Raw genomic sequence first — 27,867 nt, 5'->3', positions numbered from 1 at the left:
AAATTGGCAAATTCAGGCAGACAAATATTTTCAACAGCTAGTAAAATAGCTTTATTTATATAATACTTGCATTGCTGGCTACTCCCTGTTTTATTAAGGTTGTGCATGTTTTATGTAAACGACGGAGTATTAGGGCGACATTCACGGGGAGAAAAAATCAGAGATTTAAAGAATAGTCGTAATATTACGTGAATAAAGCCATAACTTTATGAGAAAAGAAGTAATTTCCTCCTCCACAAAAGAGGCAATTTCCCCAAGGTCTGTGTGGTTCTTTCTTTGGAATAAACGCAGTTTCTTGCACAATCTTTTCAAGGTCCTGATACTTATGATAATGTGGTGCTGATGTGCCAAAAGATTAAGTATTTCGTTATTTGTGAAACCTATACTTAAGTACGTAACGTTCCCCATTTTCACACAGGCGGCACGCTGCTCTATTTCCCCTCTAAAATAACACGTAAAATGATTACTTTATAATATTACGACTTTAATCTCATAATATTACGACTTATTTCTCTTACATTTATGACTTTATTCTCATATTACGATTTTTTTTCTCATAAACTTATGACTTAATTCTCGTAATATTACGACTATTTTCTATCGTAAACTTATGACTTTTTATTCTCATAATACGACTTTTTTTCTCGTAATGTTAGGACTTTACTCTGGAAATCTCAGATTTATTTTTCTTTCCTCAATGTGGCCCTAATACTCCGTCGTAAGAGAGTACCTTACCTTCATATAACCAGCTTCTTAAAATGAATTAATGTTAGATTTATGGCAAAATAAACTACAGCTGCGTTCAATTGTGCATTTTCCAGTTTGACTACAAACTGTCTCCATGTACCGTAACTCCTCGAAGAATTTGATTGTGAAACAATAGCAGGGAGTCTGAACAGACAGACGGCCTTGATTTACCCTCATAACTGTCAGTCAGCAGCTGGTTACAGGAACATTCGTGTCACCTTATCTATGCCAATCATGTACTGACAAATGAACAGTGCAGCCCTAACGTGCCCAAGAAAAGCTTATCTCTTGTAGACTGAGTTCTGCAAATTTGATTCTAGGTTGTTTCACAGTATGTGGAGCATCAGGCGTCTGGGTGTTTCCCACATTTGACAGTACAATGACAGTTGAAAGGATATACAGTGCTTTGATGGTATTGTACTGCTTTGACATGTTACCTCAATGCAGTACACCCTTACTACTGGAAACAACACTTTAAGATTTATATGAAAATACTAATGGGCACCAGCCTGTATCATGCAGGGTCACAGTGAGTTGGAGAGTTTCCAGTGTACTCAGTGCCTCTGATTGAGGATCAGGTCCACGGCCTGGGCCAGGTTGTCCACGGTGCCGTCAGCCGCCACAGTCGAGTGCCTCTCGTCGCTGGGCCTGAGGGAGGAGAAGCAAAAAGCACACGCCTAAAGACACGCACCACGGGAAGAAACAGGAACAAACAGCCTGGAGGCTTGGTAAACAAGAAGGAGTAGCAGTTTGATGCTATCAGCCACATTAACAATACTGACTGTACAAACTGGAACAATTACTGTAAGGCTGTCTGGTTTAAAGCTTAAGGGGAAGGTAATAAATAGAGTCCTCTCAGAGTGATCATAAGAGCTCACTTATGATCAACAACAACGTACTAAAAATTAAAAAAGTTGCTGTGTTGATATCTACACACTTTAAAAGGTGTCTGTGCAGCTGCTCGCCAAAAGCCCCTGCAGGGCAGTGCATGTTTTTTGTCTCCATCACCAGCTGTCACACAGTGTTCCAGACTTTTCTAATTCGTCTACAGGCAACTAAAACAGACCAACTGGGACTTTAATGAGAACTGCCAATTCCAAAAATACCCAGTTTCTTAAAATAAAACCAAGAGAATAATTTGGAGGCTTTAGGCCAGTGGTTTCCAACCTGGGGGAGGGACCCAGAGGGGATGCAGTTGAGAAATACTGTTAATCTAAAAGGTTGTAAGAGAAAGAGAAAAAAATATTTCTGCTACACACAGTGATGTCACCCATTGGTTTGTGGACTACAGTTTGGAAGCCCCGAGTTCGGCCTTATATCTAGTGCCTTATATCTTAGATGGCCGTTGCCATCTTGTTTTCTTTGCGCTGAATGAGACATTTTTAAGCGACCAACATTGTTCAAATTAACTTTCATGAACTGAAAACACAGTGTGAAAAAGTTAAAGTTGTAAAATATGGACAACTCCCAGACCAGAAAACACCAATCACTTTTTCAGACCTGGAGGTAGTTCACTAGTCCAGACTAAAATAGCTCAACAACTAGTGGATGGATGCAACAAACAAACATAAAGATCACAGGCCATAAACTTCAGAAATTGACCAATGCTGTCATCATAATTTTATCTCAAATTGGTTTCCTAGATAGTGAATAATCTGTAGGAGGCCTGGGGCAGCCTTGCCTATCTCCCCCCTGGCTGCTGCCATTGTCTGGCTCGAGGCCCGGTGATGGATGCAGATATGGCTGTTTAATCAGCTGGTAGGGGAAATGTGATCCATTTGGCGTGGCACCAGGCCCAGGCCGGCGTGCAGGACCCTTTCCCTCCCCATCACATCACATCAAAAGACGGAGACGCCCCCTTCATTCATCTGCAGGACTGCCCAGGACTCCTGCTCATTTATGAAGCGGTGCCTATAGATCCCCCCCTCCCCGGGCCGCCTCGACCAGGCTCTGTGTGCTGCCTCTGTTCCCCAGTCACGGGTTGGAGCTCCAGATGGGGAGGCTTTGTCTGGCCCTGGGTGTGCGGCACACACCGCCATTAATCCTGCCCTCTGAGGGCTTGCAGAGGACCATGGCAAATATTTGTGAGCCGCCCAAGTGTAGCCTCAGAAAGAAGAGGCTGGTGGGAGAGGTGTTGAATACTGAAGCCACGGTGAATACGGGGGGGAGGCGATGCCATGTGTTTACGCATGTCTGTCAGCCACCAGCGCTCGGGTTATGTGAGCCGGTCCGCTAATGGTCCGGGTGTTATGTCTCCTGTGCTGGATTACTCCCACACCCTTCTTTGCCCCGAGGACTGATTGAGTTCACACACGCACGCACAGGCACAAGCGAGTTGGTCACATGGCTCTTATGTTTCAGGCAGTGAAGCCAACAGCGCCGAGCACGCCGTCTCTCCAACCTGATGCTCCTTTAAAATCTCCCTGCGCCTTTTAGATATGCACGCATGCATGCGTGTGTGTATTCATTTTGCTGCTTTCCTCCCGTTGCCATGAATAATGAAGGAGTAACCAGGTCAATGTGACCATGCAAAATTCAGCACAATGCAGCTAGTGTTACAGATGAGGTAATGTGCGGCTCGCTGCGCGTCCTTCAGGTCAATGCAATATCAATACACGTGAAGAGATAGGTTTGGTCCCTGAGCCTGATGGACGTGGCGGCGCAGCCTTCACCTAGGGGTGAGGTCAGCTATGAGGCAGGAGGTGGGAAGCAGCCCAGAGTTTACTTCAACACAGCTGCTACCATGATGAAAGACCAAAAAACTTCACCAGGAAGTTATTAAATGATCACAAGGTTTGGGTTTTAGACTTGTGGTCGGACAAAACAAATGATTTGAAGACGTCACTTGGGATCTGGCAAAATGGGCATTTTTCACGGTTTCTTCACATTTTACACACTTAATTATTTTATTCATCGGAAAAATGAATGACAGATTAAAGGCGCAGTGTGCAGGATCTGGCAGTATCTAACGGTGAGGTTGCAAACTGCAACCAACTGAAGCCACTGAAATGGCCCTATCTAGAGCTGTTGTAGGTCATTTGGAGCAGAGCTAGTGCGTAAAGTGTGTGTTTGTGGGAAGTGAGTGATGAAGCAAGAGGGAGAGAGTGGCGGCGACGGCAGCCAGTAACGTTAGCAACTCCGGCCTAAGCAGGAAACGTTGTGCATTCTGGGCTTCTGTAGAAACATGGCGGCTGGCTCCGTGAAGAGGACACGCTCTGTATGTAGATTTAAAAGGCTCATTCTAAGCTAACAAAAACACAACTATTCTTATGGTACATGTCCATAGGAGCGTTTTTTATTGTGAGGGATCGCCTCACTTGGCAGCATTGGATGCTTGATGGGCTGCCACTAGGCAGCTGATTGGACGAACGCTTTCCCTCGTGTGCTGCTGCTCCCAGCTTTCAAACCGGAACCAACATGGCTGCTTGTTTGGAAACTTTCTTCTCTTAAAAAATAGTTCACCAAAATGTGTTTCTGAAAACATTTTTTTGCTAGAAAGAAGCCATGCATTCACTGAATCTATCTTTATTTTGGATCGACAACACATAGTTTAAAAGTTTCTTGGGAGCTTCCAGAGGCGCCAGTCGCGTCGGATGCCCGTGATTTGCATAAAGTAGCCTAGACCTCAACTTTCAACTTTCAAGCCTCAAGGACAGAGGCTGTGGACATGCATCTTTAGTTTCAGGTGATTATACACTAAAGAAAACATACTTATTAATATTATACTCTATTTCTGCCAATAGATCCTCCTAAATGTTACACACTGGTCCTTTAAACGCTGATGGAAAATAATAATTGGGTGGAGCCCTAAACTTGTGTTGTGTAACACTGGCACCTATCAAATCAGTCAACAAGTACTCTGAATCATGAATCCATGTGCTTTAAAAAACGGGTACATACTGTACTGTACACCCCTGATCTTCCGACAACAGCTATGACATGACAGTGGATTAAACAGTTTGAGAAATGGGTGTCGTGTATATACTGCTCAAGCAATATAAGATTATAGCGGCTTAGAGTGTCACATGGGTAGATATATAACATGATACTTGGTTCTATAAAACACGGAGATCCATTTTTATAAGGACAGGCCGTGCCTCCATGAAATGAAAGTGGATACGAATGACTCATATAGTGAGAGTACTTAAGAGTGTCAGCTGTGCGTCAAAGACAAGACAGAGATGATGTATGATGACGGCGGGTTGTTTTAACATTAGGATACGAAGGTAGCTTCTTCTCCGTCAAGGTAGCTGACTGTCGGGTGAAAGACACAACAACCTTCCCGTCGGTTAATGCTTAACACAGAGACACAGATGTGCGCACAGAAGGAAGCAAAACTGTCACATAAACACCAGATTTCGATTTACACTTCTCTCTTAACCTCCTCACCTTTGCTGAGTGTGCTGTTCGCTTGGCACAGTGCAGATAAAGCAGATAAGGCACACATGAGGGTGGAGTTGAAAGGTTCAAAATTAGCCAACAGTATATGACAGTCAGAGCGATGTCTGTGGTCTGAACACAGTGACAAATAGTGATTTTTGGATTTCAACACAGTGAAATATCATTTTTTTTAGGAAACTTTGAAATAAGATTAGGGCTGTCAATGTTAACGTGATAATAACGTGTTAACAAAACACCACTAATTTCTTTAACACCTTAACACAACTTAGGATTTTTAGGTTGTAGCGTGCTCAGTTTTAAAACTAGAGTGAAGATCCTGGCATCATATGAAACCTAATGAATCCCTTGGTACCAACCGTGTCAAACTAGCTTGTCGAGAAGGAGGCTAAATAACACTCCAGATTTGTGCTAAATTTTGGCGAGAAAAAACTTTCATTGCCATTTTCAAAGGGGTCCCTTGACCTCTTACCTCAAGATATGTGGATGAAAATGGGTTCTATTGGTAACCACGAGTCTCCCCTTTACAGACATGCCCACTTTATGATAATCACATGCAGTTTGGGGCAAGTCATAGTCAAGTCAGCACACTGACACACTGACAGCTGTTGTTGCCTGTTGGACTTGGGTTTGCCATGTTTTGATTTGAACTGAGCACCCCTCCGCTCACTCCTCCCTTTCAAAGACTGCGGTAACGTGAGCCGCTGAGTGCAAAACTGTGGTAGCGCCGTTCGCCTCGCTAAGAGGCCATCTTTAACATGATAACACTACTTTAGAGACCACTCTGTGGCTCACGTTACAAGCGTGTCGGAGAACTACGGTGGCCTTCAGGTAATGGAAAAACGTGAAAGACTTTCTAGAGCCAGTGTTTGGTTTGTCCGTTCTGGGCTACTGTAGAAACATGGTGAAGCAACATGGCGGACTCCGTGAAGAGGACCCGCCCCCTATGTAGATATGAAGGGCTCATTCTAAGCTAATGGAAATGCAACGATTCTTAGTTTCAGGTGATCGTACACTAATGAAAACATAGTTATGAATATCATATTCCATTTCTGCTAATAGATCCACCGAGATGCTGCACACTGTTCCTTTAAAGTCACATGTAGCAGAGTTAAAAAGAGGCCAAATCACCCCAAACTGCATGTGCATTAGTTAAAATGAAAGCAAAAGTATTCAACATGTAAAAGGAAACTGTTGAAAGTCACCGCAGAATATGCAAAACGCTGACAAATTGCATCAAAAAAGAGGAACAGGAATACCAAGTGGAAGATAACCAACAGGGCTATGACATGATAAATGCAAGTGAGCATGCAACCCTACAAGACCTACGACTTGAAATTTTCATGATGCTATTTCCTCGGTGTAAAATCCTCTGCCCTAAATAAATAAAAACGGTAACACCCAAAGTATTTTGTAATGTGTGCCGTCACCTGGCCTCGCAGCGAGGAATCACATTTATGACAACGCTGAGAGGAAAAGAGTCAGCCTGCCAGCGAGAGACGGAAAAACACTCAAGCCAGATCATTGCGTGTTTTTCATACCACCACCATCAGCCAAAACACTGCCTTTTCACACACTAAAGCAGACTATATAACCGTAACCTGGAGGAGAACACGACCTTGCGATAACTATAGCCTTTATGTTCAGCCAAGCCTTGTGGGTGACATAAGATACTAACACAAGACAAAGCTTTCTCCCCTCACCCCGAGGCGGAGAAAATGTGTGTAGCTGCATGCGTTTCCTGCTGCTCGGTGACGTTGCAGGAGTCTTGGCCTTCGAGGAGGATGAGAATGTGATCACAGCTCGACTGGCTCGGGTATATATATATATATAAAAGGTCACGGGAGATATTGATGGTGTATCAGAAGGAGTGAAAGAGAAAAAGAAGATGAGATGTTCCAGCCTGGTTTTATCATCATCCACACTCCAGCGTTTCCTCTCTCTCGTTTACCTGATATTTACAGAAAGACACAAGATAACTCGCTTGAAATAATACAGCTGCAACCTCTTGTGAAAAATAGGCCCAACAGAACGGGGGAAACCACCATCATGTTATGTGCATGTTATGGCAACAGAGGTGACAGATGCAAAACTGGAGCCGTCACATCCTCTGATGACTTTGTGGCGATGCAGCAGCCGTTATCGCCTCGGCTGTATAACGTTGAGTCATGATCAGCAAACAGCTGCGGTAGGGTTTTCACACTTTGCACAGATTAACGGTTCTTTCCAGTCGAGCAGGACACAAAGGGGATTCCCTGTTTGCAGCATGAAGAGCCACTTGATTTGTTTCCATCCTGTAGCTCTCTGAAAGCCTCCTGTGAGTACTGGTGATGCTTGTGAGTGTGTTTGTGTCAGTGATACAGAGAGAGAGAGCGAGAGAGAGAGTATCCTGAACTGTCAAAACCACTCACTGGAAACTTTCTGTCCTTCCCATCCACAAACACATCTGGGACTAAACGAACAGGACGTAAACCATAAACCTTCACTCTCTGTCTCAGAGACACTAAAAGCACTATGCGAGTGTTTTTGCAGGTTTTATCTTACTTGTCCGTGACAACAAATCTCGTATACATTATAGATCACCCCGAATCTCTGACCGAATTGTCGTGTTCAGGTTGCATTGTGGGTAATGCAGGCTCCAGATTTTGACAAAGAAGAAGAGAATATCTCTGGTTCTGCTCAGTGGGCAACCTCCGGGTCTGAAAGGTGAAGCCAATGCGGAAGTGCCTTAAACTTGCATTCTTTCTAACAGCCAGCAGGGGGCGACTCCTGGTTGCAAAAAGAAGTCTGATTGTATAGAAGTCTATGAGAAAATGAGCCTACTTCTCACTTGATTTATTACCTCAGTAAACATTGTAAACATGAGTTTATGGTCTCAATCGCTAGTTTCAAGTCTTCTTCAATACAGCATGATGTTCATTTAGTAAATTATGGTTCCATTTAGAGTCAAATAGATCATAAAGCAGGGTATGCTTTAGGGCGTGGCTACCTTGTGATTGACAGGTCGCTACCACGGCGTTGTCAGGTCTGGGAATTGTCTGTGTTTTCGTCTGACAACTTAAACCCTTTCACAGCATGTTTTCAGTTCATGAAAGTAAATTGTAACATTTTAGTCACCTAAAAATGTCTTATTCAGCGTTCGGTTGTAGCTCCACCCTCTCGTATCACTTCTGGTTGCAAAAAAACAAGATGGTGACGGCTAAAATGCCGAACTCGAGGCTTCAAAACGGCAGTGCACAAGTGACGTCACTGTGACTACATCCACTTCTAATATACGGTCTATGGTTCTGCTGCATCGGTTTTGATCTTTCTTTTTTAACTGTCCATTTTGGTAGTTATAGACGTGCAATGCTAAATCCGTGGGCTGCTCCTTTAAGGGTGTTTTTATTATAACATCCTCTAAGAGTCGTAAGTAAAAAGTAAAAAGTCACTATTTCACAATTAAAAAGTCATCACAAAGCTTTAAACAGTTTCACCTGATAAGAATACTTCTTGTTTATTTGACCACATTCTTACAAAAGTAAACTCCCTTCATCATTTCACAGCTGTCCTGTCAGCGTTGTGCTCAATATGCAACGCTTCATGTGACCCAGATCTAACCACACTCTTTTCATCAGCATGTTATTATTAGCGGTGCCGCTGATGACTTGCTTGCGTTTGTGTGTGTCTGTGTGTGTATGTGTCTGTATCTCACTGTGAGTGAGTGTTTCGCAAGCAGCGAGAGGCTGCTGAGTCACCTGCTTCTAGTACAGAAAATGCACACATGTGCAACCACACACAAACACACACATTAGGGAAAAAAATGTCTCTAGTAGAAACCAGGCAAGGGCCCAAGTCCCCCCAGCCAAGCAGCCTGTCCATTGGTAATTGCAAGAGGGATTGGATCCCCATTGAAAGGACTAAGAGCCTGTGTTCATGTATTTAAGAGGCAGTGCTATGTTTCAGCCTGCCATCTGTGGGCTTTAGCTCTCCGATTCTCTCCCACTCTCACTCCTTTTCTCTCTTTCTCTCACGGGTGGAAAAGTACCGTCGAGAGGCTCAGTGGCCGCGGCCCGGCCGGCTCCTTTGTCTCGCCGTGGGAGTCTAGTCTCACTGTGAAAAAAAGCTCTGGTTAATTATTAATATCTCATTGACTTATAACGCACGGCAGGCTTTAGAGGAGCCTGCAGGCAGGGGAAGCTGTCACCCCGGGGTGGTGAGGGATGATAGGCCGGGCTCGGGCACCCACTGGAGTCTCATCAGGCTCTTTAACCCCTTTGTGCAGCTATACGGCCACATCCATCTAAAATCTGTACTGAATCCCTGTTATGTTCTGACCTCACGTCTATCTGATCCAAACAGAAGGTTCAAAACGCAGCTCGGATGAAAGAGAACAAAATGTTGTAGATTTAATTGGGGACGAATCTCACTTCACCATTTCTACTCTCATTTTACCTTTGTTGTACTTTGCTCAGATTTATCTCTTGGTAACTTGTGATCATCGTGACCTAAAATGACCTCTTATCTGTTACAGTGGACAAGATACAAGGATTACACCACTGAAAACTTATGTTTTGAGTATCAAATACTAACCGATTAAACCATTAATCGTTGCAGCTCTAGAGCATATACTGTAGTTGGACAAGTGGATTATGCTGCAGTAGTGGCTTGATAAGTTTCTATGGACGTCTGTATGCTAGGTTTATACTTGCATGCAACTATATTCGGTAACACTCATTGCAAACAATAAAACTTAACTGCTAACCATGCTAGCAACAAACCAATTGGCTAAATATGGTTGTATACATAGCAGTACTTCGGCTAAATATAAATGTTTCTATATTATTTGGCTAGATGTGTCTGTGTTTATCTATATTTGGCTAAACACAGTGGAGAAGCAGATTCTGCTGCAGTGGTGGTTGGAGAAGTTTCTATGGGCATTTTGGACTTACCATTGGAATCTATTGCAATTGTTGTGAATCCAAGTGGATTACAGATGCCGTCCTCTGTGAGCAAGAGCAAGCAAACCTACAAGCAGTGGATGTTAAAACTCATGTTTTCACTGAAATATTCTATTAAAAGCATATGAATAGAAATATAAATGTCAGGAGACAAAAGAGAAAAAAGACAAAGCAGTGTTGGATCTCAGGCCAACAACAGAGTGCAGGCTGAATGAGGAAATGATTCCCCGAATTGATTGTGTTTACATTCCTCACAAAGCTGCCGATTCCGATCTATGGGGATGGGAAGAAAATGTAGCTTAGACTCTAAGTTAATTATGGGGACCGTATGGAATTGTGGTAAATGCCGCCCTTAAATACAAAACTGATGTAATCCAGTCTATATGTTTATGGTAGAAAGAATTTAAGAAAACCTAATTTATATATTCATTAGCTCAGTGCCCGTTCAAAACGGACCTATTGCTTGGCATCCGGTTTTACTGCTTGCAGCACAAATAAACTCAAGTTATATCTAGTGACTCTCTCAATACATTACACAGTGTACATAATGTACTACCAGTACATATTTCCTGCAGAACTCAGGACTTTGCACTCGACACGGCACTTCCTTAGGTACTCCGCAATACACAAGTGTGAAGTCGATTTCACAATTGAGAAAACTGTAATTTGCTGCAACCCTGACGCACTGCAAAAGAAGAACCCACCCACCACTCGGGACAAGAATGGATAAGGTGGGAGCATGCAGCCAGGAAAGAGATCCAAGCAACAAAACCCAGCTTCCATGTGCTATCTGTTAAAAAGGAGGGAAATCCAGCAGTGGAAAAAAAAAAAAAATCTTATGCAACATGTATTTTCCTATTTTAAAATGCAAATATCCTGACAAAGGCTGTGCTGCTGACTGAAAAAGGAGATGCAGAGAACAGTGAGAGGCTGGTCAGAGATTAGTGCAAACAGAATGAGTGCATGGTATATTGTATATGTAGTCTCTGTTGCTCTGGGCGTACAGTGTTTTACCTTGGAAACAAACCAAACACTGTACCAAACACCAATCTGCCTGTTTACCACAGAACAAACAAAACCCAACAGGTCACAATGCTCTTGATTTCAGTTCCTCTGATGATCCGGGGGGACCTAGAGACAAAAGAGGGCCCCTGCGGATTCAGTTCAAAGGCCATATTCTGCACATAGTATGATTCACTGGATTAAAGTAAAGGGTCTCTGAGGTGGCGCAGAGGCAAACCGACCTCAGTGACACGTTCAGAAAATGCTGTAGCTGTCGAGTTGACAAGCTTTTAAGCTCACAGCCCATGCCCTCAGCGGAGAAGAGTGAAATGAGATAACTCTACTTCCTTCCCACACAGACAAAACTAATGTGCTAACAGCGGTTAACAGGACAGGGTGTGGGACTGTGCTGTTGTACTAGACGCTATAAAATGCCTGCAAGCTCGTCTGCAGAGAAAAAAAACAGTTCACAAAGGTCAAGATGGAACAAAAAGTACGGGGAAAGTGCAACTCAAGCATAACCTGCTCAGACACGATCGCACATTAAATCCAGTTCTTCAAACGTGTGCTCCAAAAAGAGAATTAAAGGCTTTATCACATGTGAAAAGAAATGTCACAATCATCGGGTTGACACATACAAACCTTGAAATATGTTTAGTCACGTACGCTACAAACGATCACTCCCTGTCTGACGGGCACACACTTGAAACCGTGTACATTATCATAGCCATTGAGGCTATAGGACACCAGTGGATGACTGAAAGATAAGCTAGGCTGAAATACAGTATGTACCTGAGAGCCATCCCAGGGGCAGCGCTCCGTTTATAAAGGAGATTAAGCTGCAACCACAGCCATGCACGGTCACCCTGCCAAGGTTCAGTGTCACAGATCTGCAGAGGACAAAGCCCATCCATAAACCCAACACTGCAGCGCTGTGTTCAGTCTGATGTCTGTTTGATTCACAAGAACGGAGATCCGATAGGCTGTTTATGTCAGAGGGGGAGAGCATCGCCTTTCTGCCGGCACACATAATGCAGTTGGATGTTCACACTTTTCCATGAACCCTTTTACCCATCAATCATTCAACCTGCATATTTATTCAGGGTGGAGAATTGTTAACTCTCTTTTGCATAAGCGCCCTGTGTACACAGAACAATAAAAAAACTCGTACTACATGTTTCAAATTAGTGTTAGTGCACACAAGATAAGAAGGCTAATGCAAAAAACATACAAAACAGAAACTGGAAGAGAAGATTAAAAACAGACATTTTACCAGCAATCAACAAGCAATTTTCAAGAGCATGAATTAAAGATTTAAATGTGGCATATCTGCAATATATCCGAGATCTATCACCATCATGTATCAGCTTACGATGCAAAGCATTTGAAGGCTTTTTTGGCTCAGTTTTAAAATTAAAAAACCTCCAGAACAATCTTAACTTCAGATCTAGTTTGATTTCCTGTAATGTAGAAATTATAGGCAACAATATACAGTACATCTTGCTAGAATGACATTCAAATCCAGGTAAATGATTTAAAGGGGTAATTCAGGTGTTTTGAAGGAGGGTTGTATGAGGTATTTATTCATAGCCAGTTTATTACCTACAGTAGATGACGGTCGGCACGTCCCCCAGTTTGGACAAGCAGACAGGAGTTACTGCACGGGAGCAAAGCGATGTACTGCTGTGGACGGGGCTCGCAGTAAAACGTATTTTAGCCACCTAAAAGAAAGACCCACCTAGAAAAATCAATATCAGTTTAAGTGTACGCTATATTTAGAATATTTGTGCCGGTCTACCTTGCCGTCAGACAGCTATACAGTCTATGTTTCCGACGGGGAACTGAAGCCGTTATCTAGGCTCTCTCCAAAGCAACCAGACTCCATTGAAAAAAACAGTAATTTTATCTCGCAGAACACCGGAGTTGCTAGTCTACCGCTGCCTCGATCGGTTAGTTAGTTTGTTATTGTGTGACTTCGGTTAGCCGTCATCTACTGTAGGTAATACACCGACTATGGACACGTAACTCATACAACACCCAAACTATCCCTTTAAGTATAAGTTAGAGCTTGCGGCCACTTGAGACGCGAGAATATAGTCAATCCTCTTTTGACACAATGTTGTGCTAGCAATTAAAGATTTATTATTACACAAATCCTGACCACTATATTATATTAAGCTGATAGCAAAGATCTTTCCACTGTGAGAGCTGTAACTCGCTCTTATAATCTGTTTGCTCAGTCTGATGGGCCATTTGCTTTCCCTAATGAGCAGTGCTTCCTTCTATTCGATAATGGCTTCATTTGCCTGACTTCATTACGGGGACGAGTGGAAATCTGCTCTGGCTATCCCCACTAATCACAGGTTATGTGCCACTCGCCCAGTCAGCTCAGTCTGGGCTGCTGGGAGGGGCGGGACTCGGCCCATGCATGCTGGACGCTGGCGACTAATTTCTCTGGACCTGACCTGAACTGGATTGATGGGGATAATTTTACAGTTTATTGGTGCCAAAAAGTCACAAGACTTAATAGGTCACATTAGAGGACTTCATTATGGCATAAAACCACATCCTTTTGACTATCGCTCCACATCCGTCTCAGGCCCGCTGGTTCTGATGACTACGATTACAGGAGCAGCAGTTACGGTGATAGCGATGAATATTTGCATACCGACCATCTGTTGAGAGAACGGTGTGTTCCAACTGATGTTACTCTGTGCACAATACTCCATGTGTGCATAGCACAACAGCTTCATTGATAAGGTGTGTGTTAACCACTGTGGTTAATACTATGTTATACAGTTGGCAGAGTCATAACACACATTGACTCGCCTTTCATCTGTCTGAGCTGTCAGCGGTTTTGAGCTGAACACACTCATGCTTACATTTGAAGGTTAACATCCTAACGCCACATTCCCATAGTATTGTTCAGACCATAGACTGTATATGAGTTTTAATTTCAAGTTAGAGGTATCAGGAATTTCTAACAGCTACAATATCTCCCAGTTAAGAGAAACAAAGTGTCAACAAACCAGTAGCAAAATGGCTGCAAATACACTAAATTGCTGGCAGTTACATCTGAAGAAAATCAACTGTCATGGCCATTTTCAAAGGGTCCCTTGACCTCTGACCTCTGACCGGAGGGTGGATGCTCCACTTCCGCAACGTCGCCCTCGATGGGGATGGCGTTATCAGCTGTAACCACCATATGAGAGCAGTACAGAAAAGGCAGCCATGAGGTAGCCAATGGGGCACGCTCACATACACAAATATGCACTAAAAGCATGTCAACAAAGCGAGGAGAAGCTCGGATTACAACACACACAGAGGGAGAGTGACTTCATTCTCTGCTCAGGTAGACATTACTCCTCTATATCTTTACATAGCAAATAGTTGTTTGCTGCTATATTAATGCTCTGAATATTATATAGAGCACCTTTAATGAACACCAACTAACAATATGCAAATTTAGGTTTAGCTTACATTTATCGGGTGTGACTATCTGGACGGCAATGGAGGTATTTTGCGATGATGCATGGAAGCTCCCGATTGGGAATAACATGCAGACAACATGGCATGAATGCAGCATAAAACTAACCCTAGCATGTTCTCTAACAAACATGCTAAGTCACAGCACAGAAAAAACAATTCTGAAGGAAAACTAATCAGCATGGTAATCACAAGGCGACTAACCTCCCCCAACAATGCTCACTTCCTGTTGCGTCCCTCAGTGACGGCCGCAGACAGTAAGGGCACGAACCACGGTGCGGTTTCGGTAAACTGGTCATAGTTTGCACCATCGGGGACTAGTTCTCTCTCGAGACGTTCAATCTGGCTCGGCCTGCTCGGAAAACAGCTTCCCCGACACTCACATTAGCAGTCAAGCGTAGGCCACAGGGAGAGGTTTACAATGTAAACCGTTTTGAAGATGGTTGCTGCTGTGTGAAAATGTTTGCTGTGCACTCTGTGCCAGATTCCAACGGGAATCCTAATAAGGGCTTTCCTCTAACTCGCTGGCCCTCATTCAAAATACCTATTAATACTGTGTTAGTATCTGACGCATCACTACGCTGGTTTCTCCTCGGCAGAATTACAAATGCCAATACCGAGGGTGTATGTTTAAATGAAGAGCCTGAAATACACAGAGAGACAGAGACAGCATGCCAAAGACCAAAAGGGTCAGAAACTAATTGTGTCGGCTAGCAGTAGCAATTAAATTGGCTTACAAATAGAGCATGAAGGAACAGCATGATGTGAACCTGCTTTTATGATGCTTCAAAGCTACCTGGTTCTGTGCCGATGCAGTTCCTTGAAGATAAGAGAACAGAAACACAGACACAGGACCAGTCGAGGCCACAGACCGCAGGAGATGACTATTTAAAAGTGTGAGCCACAGGACAGAGAAAAGGACAGCACACTCATACTCTGACCACTCTTCCAGTATCATAACAGAAGATGTTGTTAGCTGTGTTAGGCAATGGTTTGCTAACATAATCAACATATCAACTCAAAACCCACAAACATCTGGCTTCTGTCTTTAGTGGGAAAGGTTACAATCGGCATTCATTCCGAGGACAAATGACTGTATTAGTCACGAGTACTTATCGGCTCCAGCTCCGATCGGTAGTGATGAAACATGACACCCGGGTGAACAAGCACATTTTTGGGACGCTCGTTGAAGTGAATATATAAAAATTTAAATCAAAAGGGATTTGGACAATTATTATAATTTATTAACATACAATTAATGCTCTCCTCAAAGCCACCAGACTCCAGTCAGAAAACAGTGATTTTACCTCGCTGATTGTCGTAAAAAACAAACTTCATTCAAACTCGACAGAAACAAAATAAAACTCATCGAAACTGTCTTTGTTAGTCGTTCCACTGTTCCGGCAATCAATAACTCTGGTTTGAGAGTTTCAAAGAGAGACTGAATGAGTAACAGATATAAAAAAAGAAGTAAGCAACGCAACGTTTTTACTTTTTACTAACCCTGCTTCCGGTGCCGGCTGGTGCATCCGTGACGTTGAACTTGACACACCAGGGGAAAAAAAACAGAAAGGCCAGTGCAACGGCACGGAATACTGACTATGGGAAGGAGTCTATCGCCTATTTTTGTGGGTTTTCCCATGCTTAAAAAACCTGCATATACGCGCTAATTTTGTTGGGAAAAGGGTATATGTGGTAATATGTCATGGCTGTGTTTACAGTTTGTTCTACTGCCCCCAAGTGGCCAAAAAAAACAACGAATTAAAACAGATTTAATACCACATTAAGCTTATTATAGGCACATTTTTTTACTAAAAGGGCTTTATCAAAATTCTCAACAATATAAATCAGGAAAAATCTGGTACTGATTTTCGATATGTGGCTGTTTTAGATACTCTGTGGTATGAACAGAATTCAGTATTAAAGTACTGAGATTTGATTTGCAGCTTTAACGTTGTGTCTACCCTTCAACACATACCTACAGAGCCGAAAGGCTGAACAGGGGTTAAAGCAGAGCGCCGTGTTGGCAGATTGTTCCCATGCAGCTGATCAACATCAGCACTCAGATCGCCATACTTACATATAATTTCCAACCACTTTTTTGGTGTAGGCCCCTCTCTGCAAAGCTGTTCTACATTAGAGAGCAAAGGGTTCTCTGGCTCCCCCGAGGGAAGTGCGCTAACTTTCGCTCATTATTTAAGAACAAGGGAAAGTTGACTGCTAGCAGAACACTCCCCTGTTACAATTACCCCTATATTACGCCTATAGTCTCAACAGCCATTACTGGCAGGGCACTGTTATATCTCTTCGCTCGGCCTCCGTTCTTGAATTTAATCTGCAGGAGCCATCACAAGAACATAACAAGCACATGCATGTACTGTGCATCGTATGGAAAAGTACAGTGAGCAGTTGCGTGTGAAACCCTAAGATAACATGCATTAATTTACTTAAACCTACGTTTTTATCTTTTTCTAACAAAATAAAGACAGATTATGTAAATGTGAACACACATTATGCACCATCTGACCTGATGAAATACCTCAAATCGTCTATTATAATAAGAGTTTACTGTGAGGACAGTGAGATAGCAGACAGTGAAAAGTCCCAGCAGATCTGACAGATCTGAATTAGGCTTAAAGAATTTATGCAGTCTTTTCTAAGTAACAGTATGTCACGTCAAAAGCTTTTCAAAATAAGCTGATATGATTAGATTTGTCTGTGATTTGTGTCTTTTTCCCTTCCTGTCTTGTCACCGGGCCTGGGGTATTTGAAGCACTTTTTCAAGCCTGATGGGAACTGGAGGCCTGCGCAGCATCTGGTTGACTTGGAAACAGCTGTGTTTTCACAGATCTGACTGAGGGGTTTATAGCTGCTCCCAGCAAGCCTGGGTTCACTGGGCCTGTTGGGCTAAATAACGCTAAATCTCACGTCTGCTGCTCACTCACAGTCCCACGGAAACACTGTTGCTGTCACTGTTTCTCTTCTTGTCCTCAGGGAATGTATACAATATAGTCTAATACGTCTGCTGAAGGATCTGGGATATTACGAGGCGTCTATGTTAAATGAGTAAATTACAGCTCACTTTTGCAGACATTCATTCTAATTTAATGCACATATTTTAATTCCTGTTACCGGCTGGTGTGTGTCTTCTGTTAACACTCACTCACACACAAACTGATTAAAAGTAAGAGACTAAAAAATAGACCAAAAGTGACAATTGATGATACAACTTCAACACCTTGAGTCCAGTCCAGAAACTAGAACATTGAGCTTGATAAACACTATAGAGTCATTTTACTGCACTGTTCTGAACCATTATTTAAAGGACTTGGCGGCATCTAGTGGTGTGGTTGCAGATTGCAACCAACTGAGTACCCCTCCACTCACTCCTCCCTTTCCAAGACTGCGGTAACGTGAGTTCAAAACCGTTCGCCTCGCTCAGAGTATCGGAAATGCATCCGATACTTCCCAAAATTCCTGATTAGGTATGGGCGAGTACATCAGACTGTGCACCCACACAATACCATCATTATTAAACCCAGAAAAAATTCAATCTGTTTAACCAGAACTTGTTTAATCTTGTTCGCCGCTCAAAAACAATAGCCTTCACTATGCTGCCGCCCTGGATGTATCATAGCTGCCGCTGGCAACTACTGTTTTAGAGCAGCGAAGAAGAACTGGTTGCAGGTAGTTTGTCACGTGATGATAGCAAACAACAACAGGATTTAACCTGAGCCAGGCCATACAACTAAGATAGTAATCATAACACATCCATACATGGTCAGTAGTAAACAGCTGTTAAATAATAATAATAATAATAATAATAATAATAATAATGATAACTACTATATATATTTTTTATCACGCTGGTATCGGACTGGTACTTGGTATCGGCCGATACTGCGAGTTCAGGAATCGGAAACGGTATCAGGAAGGAAAATAGCTGAACATCTCTACTGATTGGTTTAACATGATATTCTTACCCTAGCACCAACCAATCTCACTCCTCATGCCAAAACCTAACCAATCCAACCAACGAAGGCAAGCGAGCCAATCGGAGGCAGAGTATGGCGGGTCATGCCTTCGCTTTAGCAGGATTCGTAATTTAGCTTCCTGCTCCCTATGTAGATATGAAGGGCTCATTCTAAGCTAATGAAAACACAACGATTCTTAGCTTCATATGATTACACACTAATGAAAACATAGTAATGAATATTATATTCCATTTCTGCTAATAGATCCCCCCATATGTTACACCCTGCTCCTTTGACCACATGTCTAATAACTTTCTGTAGGCCTGTGTACATGCACGTGTTTCACCACATAAACTCCATTCACCAATCAGTCCATAAATCTCGACCGCCACAGCTGAAACACAACACGTCATGTAACACAATACAGATTCCACATATGTTCCTCAGCAGGAAACAGCCCACTTATTTCAAACCAGTTGCTCTCTCCTCCAAAAAAGAGAACAGGATGAGCAGTGATATAATTTAATCTGGTGTTTAGTTGAGTATATCAGACACTGCTCAGAGTGTCAGCACACTGGAGCTGAACTGAGCTGCTGGGGAAAGATGGCAAAGTCACCTAAACCACATGGATTCTGCCCAGTCCGCTGAGTTCAGTCTCCTGTACTTGTGCCGACCGCATACTGTTGGCTTCTGAACTCGCATACCGACACAGATATGCAGGTGAAACACGCATGCACGTACATGCCAGTAACATACACAAAAGCACATGAAGGTGGAACACACACACACACACACACACCCACATGTTGCCGTCATGCGCGCAAAAATAACTCGGCACGGACAAGAGGACAGGTTTTACAGTGGGTGACTGTGCTCTTAGTGCAGGATTAGAGCTGACTGATGCTCAAGAAGATTACTCAGCGTTCTCTGGTCACGTGACCCGAGACCTGCATGCCAGCACGCAGTAGTAGGAGCAGCTCATCATGCACGGCGCTCTTCAGACTAATCGGTGGTTTACAGCCAAACAGGATGGAAACTAGAAGAACACTCGGAGAGCGTAAACCTCCGCCAAGGCCATGCCCTATCTTGCAATGTTTATGCGTTCTTTCCTTGGCCCATGCTACACCCTTCCACCAAGTTTCATGAAAATTGGAGCAGTAGTTTTTCCGTAATCCTGCTGACAAACACACAAACAAACAAACAAACCAAGCCTAAAACATAACCTCCTTGGCAGAGGCAACAATATCAGGGAAGAGCAGGAGTGGAAAGTAACAAAGTGCATTTATTTTGTTCTTTTAAGTACTGCTCTGTTCCATGATGTACCGTTTTTAAGTACAATTTTGAGGTACATGTACGGGTACTTCCACTTATTTAGGCAACTTTATACTTGTACTCCACTACATTCTTGCACTTCCTATTCCACTACATGTATTTGACAGCTGAAGCTACTAGTTATTGAGAGTTTTTACATTTTACACATATGATAAAGTCAGATAATATGATGCAATGCAGTAGATTAGTCATTCCCAAAGAATGGGTCGGGACCCACGGGTGGGTCGCAGGAGATTTTATTCGGGTCGCCAAATACATTTGCAGAATTTCTTCCGCAGTCTTTTATTTAACATTTATATCTGCAGTACACCTCTGAGCCACACGAGGGAGCCTGAATGTTCGTATCGTTCTGATAATTGTAGCCGACTTGTAACATTGAATGCGTCAAAAAGTTTGGCAAACAATGCAGTATATTATTGTATTTAAAATTACAAAACAGTACAGTGTAGCAGCGAGTAGCAGAAGAGAAGTTTAATGTAACACCACCGGGAGACAAACTTGCTGCTAATACTTAGGACTTTTATACTTAAATGTGAAATTCTCAAAGTCTGACTTTTAATTGTAATAGAGTATTTTTCTATTGTTGTATTGATATTTTTACTTAAGTAAAAGATCTAAATACGTGTTCCACTACTGCTTCACTGTAACTGGTGCTGTGTTTGAAATAAGAAAAGTGCCATACATATTTCTTAAATACACACATAAAACCTTGTGCTAAGGTAGTTTTACATACAGAAAGAAAACATTAAAAACACCAGTTATTGTATGACTGTGAACACGCATTATAATGTACAGCATATACGTGATGTAATGTGTGGTTCCATAACTCCTACTCCCAGTCACGTTTCTCTTTTCGTCAAGCCATAAGTACCACATATATCCTCTAAAATAATCAACCATATGTTTTTTGTAATTACACCATATGAAAGGCGCCCCAGTAATCTCCAGATTTGGGATCATAAATCCGTCGGTGACTACGACCTTGTGGGCGAGTCGCGTTCAACATGTGGAGAGAATAAAGCTATTTTCGGCGGATTCTCGATCAAATAAACAAATCTGGAAAGACTGAAGAATGAGGTGGTTGGCTCACAGGAAGCCTCTGTGTGTACTAGAGGAAACTGACATTCACAATCCTGATGCGGGGGCGCCCTCTACTGGCAGATAGTTGTATAGATTTTTACTCTGATTTATGGCTTGTCCTCTATTATTTGGATACTCTTCTTCAAAACAGCTAAACCTTTTCCAAAAACATAAAGATTTAACATCAGGCTATGGAGTATGATTTATGTGAAGCTTTATGTTAATGTTGAGCTGGTATCATACTCGAGGATACTTCAGCAGGGCACACACTGACGTGGATAGTTTCACCAACCAATAGGAACACCTGTTGGCCAGCGTTGGCCAATCAGGAGTCATGTTCAGGTTTGGTAGATTGTGTCCAGGAAACTGTAATTCCCTCTCTGAGAGCGTTTGTGTTTTCAAGACATCACTGACCTGTATTTGCCGGTCCTGACTTGTACGCCTTTCATGCCGCAGCGTTGGGCCCCGCCCACATCATTCACCAGATCGTCTCCAATCATCAGCGCCTGCAAGAGAGGAGGGTGAAGAAAAACATTAGAATTTAGTTTAGGATTTTTTTTTAACTGCTGTTGTGCTGATGGAGTTACAAAAATGTAAAATAAGAACTGAAATATATATGCCTACCTGAAGTCTAATAACAAGCCAACATCACTTGTAAATGTGTTATCATAAGTTAGGGCGGTCATTCCCAAAGACTGGGTCGATTTTTATTAGGGTCACCAAATAAATTTGCAGAATTTCTTCCATAGTTTTTTATTAAAGATTTACTGTATATCTGCAGTACACCTTTAAGCCACATGAGGGAGCCTGAATGTTCGTATTGTTCTGATAATTGTTGCCTATTAATAACATTGAATCTGATATGAAAGGCCAGTGTACATTCTATTTGTTTTACTGATGAGAGGAAATAAACGAGAGCCTTTTATCTCTGCCTAAATGCATTTATTTGGTCTCATCTATAGTATTGTATATGATTTCAATAACATGCATTAAACAAAGTATATATCTCTTCGACATATCGACATTCGGCTGGTTTACCTATTCAAGATAATATAAGGTGATGTGGAAATGGCTGTAAAAATGGTCACGAATGCTCATTTACGCACTTTTCACGATTTACTGTATAGATGAGGCCTGTTGTGAATTGGGTCTTGACGGATTGTGATTTTTAAAGAGTGGGTCCCCAGAAAAAAAGTTTTATTTCACCAAGAGTGCCGGTAGTTATCTCCTCCTATTGTTCCTAAATCCTACCTCAGCGTCATCAGCACTTGGCGGATCCATTTCAGCCTGCCCTCCCTTCTCCTCAGGTTTCTTTTTTAAACGTCTCAGCTATCCTCTCCACTGGGGCCGCATTACAGAAACTTCCTATCTTATGTCTTAAGTTACGATGGGAAGAGTCTATGATAAGATTTTCCCCAATATGTAAATGTAAATAAAAATGTTATTGTCACACATTGTACACAGAACTGTCGGGCACACAGGGGAATTTAGCTACTGCATTGAACCCATCCTAGTAGATTAGGAGCTGTGGGAAGCTACTATACAGCAGCATTTGCTTCTTGGAATTACAGAAGCAAATCTAGTGGTTGAATATTATCAATAGCACCTTTGACAGTCAACCTAAAGTTAGGAGAGTTCATTTAAAATGTAGGGAAGTTAGGATGCTTGTGTAATACACTTTTCCTATCTGAAGCTAGGATAGGAACATTGACTCAGGAACTGTTTATCTATAAAGGATTTTTCCTAAACCAGGTGCTCACCCTAATTACCATGGTTACCAAACAGTTAAAGATAGGATCTTAGGATATTCTGACCCCAGGTGCTTGTTGTCACACAAGCATGAGTTTGCGCCATTGCCTATTAGTGTGAAAGAATGTGATTTCTGAAATAAAGTTAACAAGATTGAATCCTCTCTCTGAGGTCCAGCAGGTTGTTCTGTGACAGGAACACAATTTCTGATTAGAGAAGGTATTCTCAAGGGTTTGGTAACTCCTTCTGAAAGGAATGATACCAGTCAGTTTCACCATCTATCCATGAAAAGCCTGTGAGAGTAACAGAAGGCTTTGTAAAGAGCAGCAGATGTAGCTTTGGATATATCCGTGTGCTTCAGTGAAAGACAAGAAATCCAGAGAAAAGAGCGAGGCTTAGGCTGAGATGAACCCCGGCTTTTCTCTGGGTTGCCAGGTCCAAAAATAGAGAAGCTTATAGAGCGACTGTGGCACATTCTTTATACACAGAGATGAGCAGATACCAGGGACACACATTAAACACATGTTCAGACACCTGCTGACAAACAGGCAGCGTCTTGGCTTCGCTCTGTGATCGGTTCCAGCAGGAGTCTTCCTGTTCCAGCTGCCGGTGGCTGAATATATCAAGCTAACAATTAGGAGGTGTGTAGAAGTAAGCAGCTTAATATGTGACATATTAAACTACGAATGTGACATATTAAACTACACTTTAACTCTTAAAAAAGTTAAAGTGTGTGGAGTTTTAACAGCTCAGCACTAGGGCTGGCCAATATATCAATAATTGTCGATATCGTGAACATGAGACTAGATATTGTCTTAGATTTTGGATATTGTAATATCGTAATATGGCATAAGTGATGTGTGAAGTGATGTATTTGTTCAAAAATATCATGATATTTGATTTTCTCCATATCGCCCAGCCCTACTCAGCACTACAGCGCATCACACATCAACAGGTGGCTGCTGGGAATGGGTGCGAAACCAGGAGGAAGACGAGTAAACATCTTGAAACCGTAAAGGCCATTACAATACATTATAGAAATAATCTGCACAACATACTGGACAGTCAGTCTGGATGGATGGATGGATGAATGGATGCTGAAATGTGGCCAGAAATAGAGTTTCGTGACACATACATTTTATATCTATATACTGTATATTTGCATTTCTACACTGGGGACGCAGAAGTGTGGACGTGAGTCACAAATTTGATGACTCTAGACTCGACTTGGACTTTTACACCAGTTACTCATGACTTCAGTAAGACTCGAGTCTTTTGATTTGAACATACTTGATACCTTCTCCCAAACTCGAAGATTAAAAAATGTGTTATTTAAAAAGTGTGGCATGAATGAACAGACCCTCTGTTGTTGCGTACCTCATGCGGTTGCAGCCCCATGTCATTGAGAGCACTCTGGAAGAAGGTTGGGGATGGCTTTCCAACTACTTCAGCCTTTAAATCACAGGCATACTGGAGGGAAACAAGACGATAACAATAATTATTCATTGTTCACATGTTCTTAATAAATATATCAATGCAAACAATGCACCTACTGTACCTCCAGAGCTTTCATGTACACCCCGACATCTAGCTTCAAACCGTCTGTCTCCTTGTAGTATCTCCTATGACGAGAGCAAAACATCACGCATATTTAGTTCTGTGAAGACATTGTGTATTACACGTTGTGCTTATTACTTGGATTAAACAATATAATGACTGACTACTGTCCTCTTACCCTTGGCCTAGAGAGAACAGCACTGGCTTCTCCAGGCCCATAAGGACCCTGAATGCCTCGTTCAGGTTCTGGTAGGTAAAATGTTCAGCTGCGTCTCCGATCACCACGCAGTTTGGGTCGGTCTTGTCAACACTGTCAAACTCAGGGAGAAGTCCTGCAGAAGAGTAAACATGAATCCTTTTCAGGGTTGGATCATTTAAAAGAATAAGTCTGGTGTTATTCTATATTTTTCATAATGTCCACATGAGAAAACCAAAACCAACTTGTCTGTATAGCCAAAATCTGATATAGTTTATTCCTCAAAAACTAAAAAAAAAGAAAATTAAATGAAAAATTTAATTTAAAGGGACTGTTTGTAAGAATCAGAAATGCTTGTTAACAGCGACACCTGTGGCCGTTAAGTCAACGGAAGTCAGCGTCGGGCTCGCGCTTGTGCTCGCTCTAAATAGACAGTGAGGCGACACACGTCAGCTAAAACCACAATATCACTCTATATTTCACCTGCTTGGCAGTAAAGTTAGCTGACCAGATGAAGGTCTCTCCATGAATCAGTACTGATCCTAGTGTTGGCATTTCCTGCCTCAGCCTCCCGACTGCGGCCGGAGGAACAGGGGAGATACCGGAGTTTTGGTCGGAGACGATAACGTTACTCGCTGCGGAGCCCCGTCACTTCACAAGACACGGAAAACCTCTGTTGGTCTGGAGGAGCTGCAGCAGTTACTTCTGCACAAACATCCACTGTACATTCGCTAGATATTCTCAGAGCTAAACTAACTCTTCTGCAGTGTGTAGTGTGCGCACATAAACGTGAGAGTGGAGTGAAATAGCGAGAACGAGCGCGGCGTGTGAGTGAATGCAAGCATGCATGCAGGCAGAGGAGCAGAGTACAGCAGAGACTCCGGCCCTGGAGACCAAAGCTACGGTCTCCCCCCCGTCCTCCGACCGCAGCCAGAACTGTTTTGCAAGACGGGCTTCACTAGATACAACTTTGCTGTTTTGGTGCTTCCGTGTAGTTTGTGTTGGAGTCTGAGTCTGAACAGCGTAGCCACACGCAGATTTATACGTGTAAGAAGTTACAAACAGTCCCTTTAATACACTGAATCACTTTATTCAAATTGAGGATTTTGTTTGAGGATTTGTAATTTTTTTTTTTTTAGGGTAAAAAAAAAAGTAGGGGAGCTTCAAGGAAAATAGGTTAAGAACCACTGATGTATAGGGTCAGAGATGCTGAGGAAAACCAAAAGTTACTGTCAAAATGCACACAAGTCTTGACATTTTGAAGCATTACCATCATACACCAGCAGGTGGGGCCGTAATCCCCTCTCCTTGAGGACAGCTACGGCTGCAGGAGCAGGAGAGAAGACCTCAGACACTGAGATGTCAAAGCCCAGTCTCTGCAGCTTGGCTACAAACTTCTCTCTGGTGGCCTGGGTCTCATTGGTGCAGAAGCGCAGCTGCAGATCAGACGCCTTGAGCCTTTAAAAAAGAAGGTCAGGAGGTCAGATTGAGGAGGGAGCACACAGTTTGAGGCAGTGACACTGAGAGAGACAGCTCAAATATGCAGCAGCACTGGTTTAATCACACATGCACACACAGTGGGAGTCTTGCAAGGAAGTACACAAGTTAGCAGAGTTATATATTCACTCACTTTTTCACAGCTTCAACCGAGCCAGGAATGGCAACCCCGCCGCCCTCCCCGCTGTCATATAAAACGCCACACAAGTCCAATACGACGCCTTTCAAACTCCTCGCACAGCCTGGCCAGCCAGTGTCAGCCATGACGAGATGGTAGCCTCTACAGCGCATGTGCGTAAAGCGCACTGCGATAGGCTGCCTGTCAGTCTGTTAGAGCAGTTCATGTTCAATGTTCAAATTCTTTAAATTTATAACACGAAAAACGTAAAGCTAAAAATGAAATTTAAAAATGAAATAAAATGTTCAAATTCTTTAAATTTATAACAATAAAAATGTAATGCTAAAAATACAATACAAAAATGAAATAGAATGTTTAAATTCTTTAAGTTTATAACAACAAAAATAAAATAAAATACAAAAATGAAATAAAATGTTCAAATTCTTTAAATGTATAACAACAAAAATGTAAAGCTAAAAATAAAATACAAACATGAAATAAAATGTTCAAATTCTTTAAATTTATAACAACAAAAATAAAATAAAATACAAAAATGAAATAAAATGTTCAAATTCTTTAAATTTATAACAACAAAACTAAAATAAAATACAAAAATTAAATAAAATGTTCAAATTCTTTAAATTTATAACAAGAAAAATGTAAAGCTAAAAATAAAATACAAAAATTACATAAAATATTCAAATTCTTTAAGTTTACAACAAGAAAAATGTAAAGCTAAAAATGAAATACAAAAATTGAATAAAATGTTCAAATTCTTTAAATTTATACCAACAAAAATGTAAAGCTAAAAATAAAATAAAAAAATTACATAAAATGTTTAAATACTTTAAATTTATAACAACAAAAATAAAATAAAATAAAAAAATGAAATAAAATGTTCAAATTCTTTAAATTTATACCAACAGAAATGTAAAGCTAAAAATGAAATACAAACATGAAATAAAATGTTTAAATTCTTTAAAGTTATAACAACATAAATAGAATAAAATACAAAAATGAAATAAAATGTTCGAATTCTTTAAATTTATAACAACGAAAATGTAAAGCTAAAAATAAAATACAAACATTAAATAAAATGTTTAAATTCTTTAACGTTATAACAACATAAATAGAATAAAATACAAAAATAAAATAAAATGTTCAAATTCTTTAAATTTATAACAACAAAAATAAAATAAAATACAAAAATGAAATAAAATGTTCAAATTCTTTAAATCTATAACAACGAAAATGTAAAGCTAAAAATAAAATACAAAAATGTAATAAAATGTTCAAATTCTTTAAATTTATAACAACAAAAATGTAAAGCTAAAAATAAAATACAAAAATTACATAAAATGTTTAAATTCTTTAAATTTATAACAACAAAAATGAAATAAAATTTTAAAATTCTTTAAATTTATACCAACAAAAATGTAAAGCTAAAAATGAAATACAAAAATGAAATAAAATGTTGAAATTCTTTATGTTTATAAGTTTCTCTCGCGAGATCTGGCAACACTGTATTGTCCATTCATTAACATTTTATAACAGTTAGTCAGCAGAAATGCTTCAATATTATGAGCTTTGCTTTCATAAATACCACTCTAATTATGAACTCATTTCCCCTGACAGAACTATAAAGTGTATTATAGCTTACACTTTGTAACTCAGCCGTTTTAATACGTGGTAATCAAAGATGATAGTGTGTTTTTTAAAGGATGATGTATTGATGTAATCATCGGAGGAAGTTGCACCATGGAGGCGGTGCTCTGCTCCGGTCTGTGGATC

The 27,867-nt window shown here is 41.4% G+C and overlaps 1 protein-coding gene across 1 annotated transcript; it reads right to left on the bottom strand.

The window, feature by feature from the left end:
- Positions 1 to 27: 27 nt before the first annotated feature.
- lhpp (phospholysine phosphohistidine inorganic pyrophosphate phosphatase) lies at positions 28 to 26,279 on the bottom strand. The gene is made up of 7 exons (XM_074620211.1): positions 26,092 to 26,279; positions 25,732 to 25,919; positions 24,444 to 24,597; positions 24,267 to 24,330; positions 24,086 to 24,178; positions 21,374 to 21,465; positions 28 to 1,395 (listed from the first exon to the last, which is right to left on the bottom strand). The coding sequence occupies exons 1-7, from the start codon at positions 26,247 to 26,249 to the stop codon at positions 1,302 to 1,304; spliced, it is 843 nt and encodes a 280-aa protein (XP_074476312.1). The 5' UTR covers positions 26,250 to 26,279; the 3' UTR covers positions 28 to 1,301.
- Between the last annotated feature and the right edge of the window lie 1,588 nt (positions 26,280 to 27,867).

This window comes from Sebastes fasciatus, chromosome 20, assembly GCF_043250625.1.
Source record: "Sebastes fasciatus isolate fSebFas1 chromosome 20, fSebFas1.pri, whole genome shotgun sequence".
Taxonomy (NCBI): Eukaryota; Metazoa; Chordata; class Actinopteri; order Perciformes; family Sebastidae; genus Sebastes; species Sebastes fasciatus.
The sequence above is the reverse complement of the archived record's forward strand: the minus strand, read 5'-3'. Positions and strand labels throughout refer to the sequence as shown.

Coding starts and splice junctions, on each gene's coding strand:
- lhpp (XM_074620211.1), bottom strand. CDS start 26,249: ATGCGCTGTAGAGGCTACCATCTCGTCATGGCTGACACTGGCTGGCCA. Junction 24,179..24,266: donor TGTACATGAAAGCTCTGGAG/GTACAGTAGGTG, acceptor GTTTCCCTCCAG/TATGCCTGTGATTTAAAGGC. Junction 21,466..24,085: donor TGGGGCTGCAACCGCATGAG/GTACGCAACAAC, acceptor CCTCTCTTGCAG/GCGCTGATGATTGGAGACGA.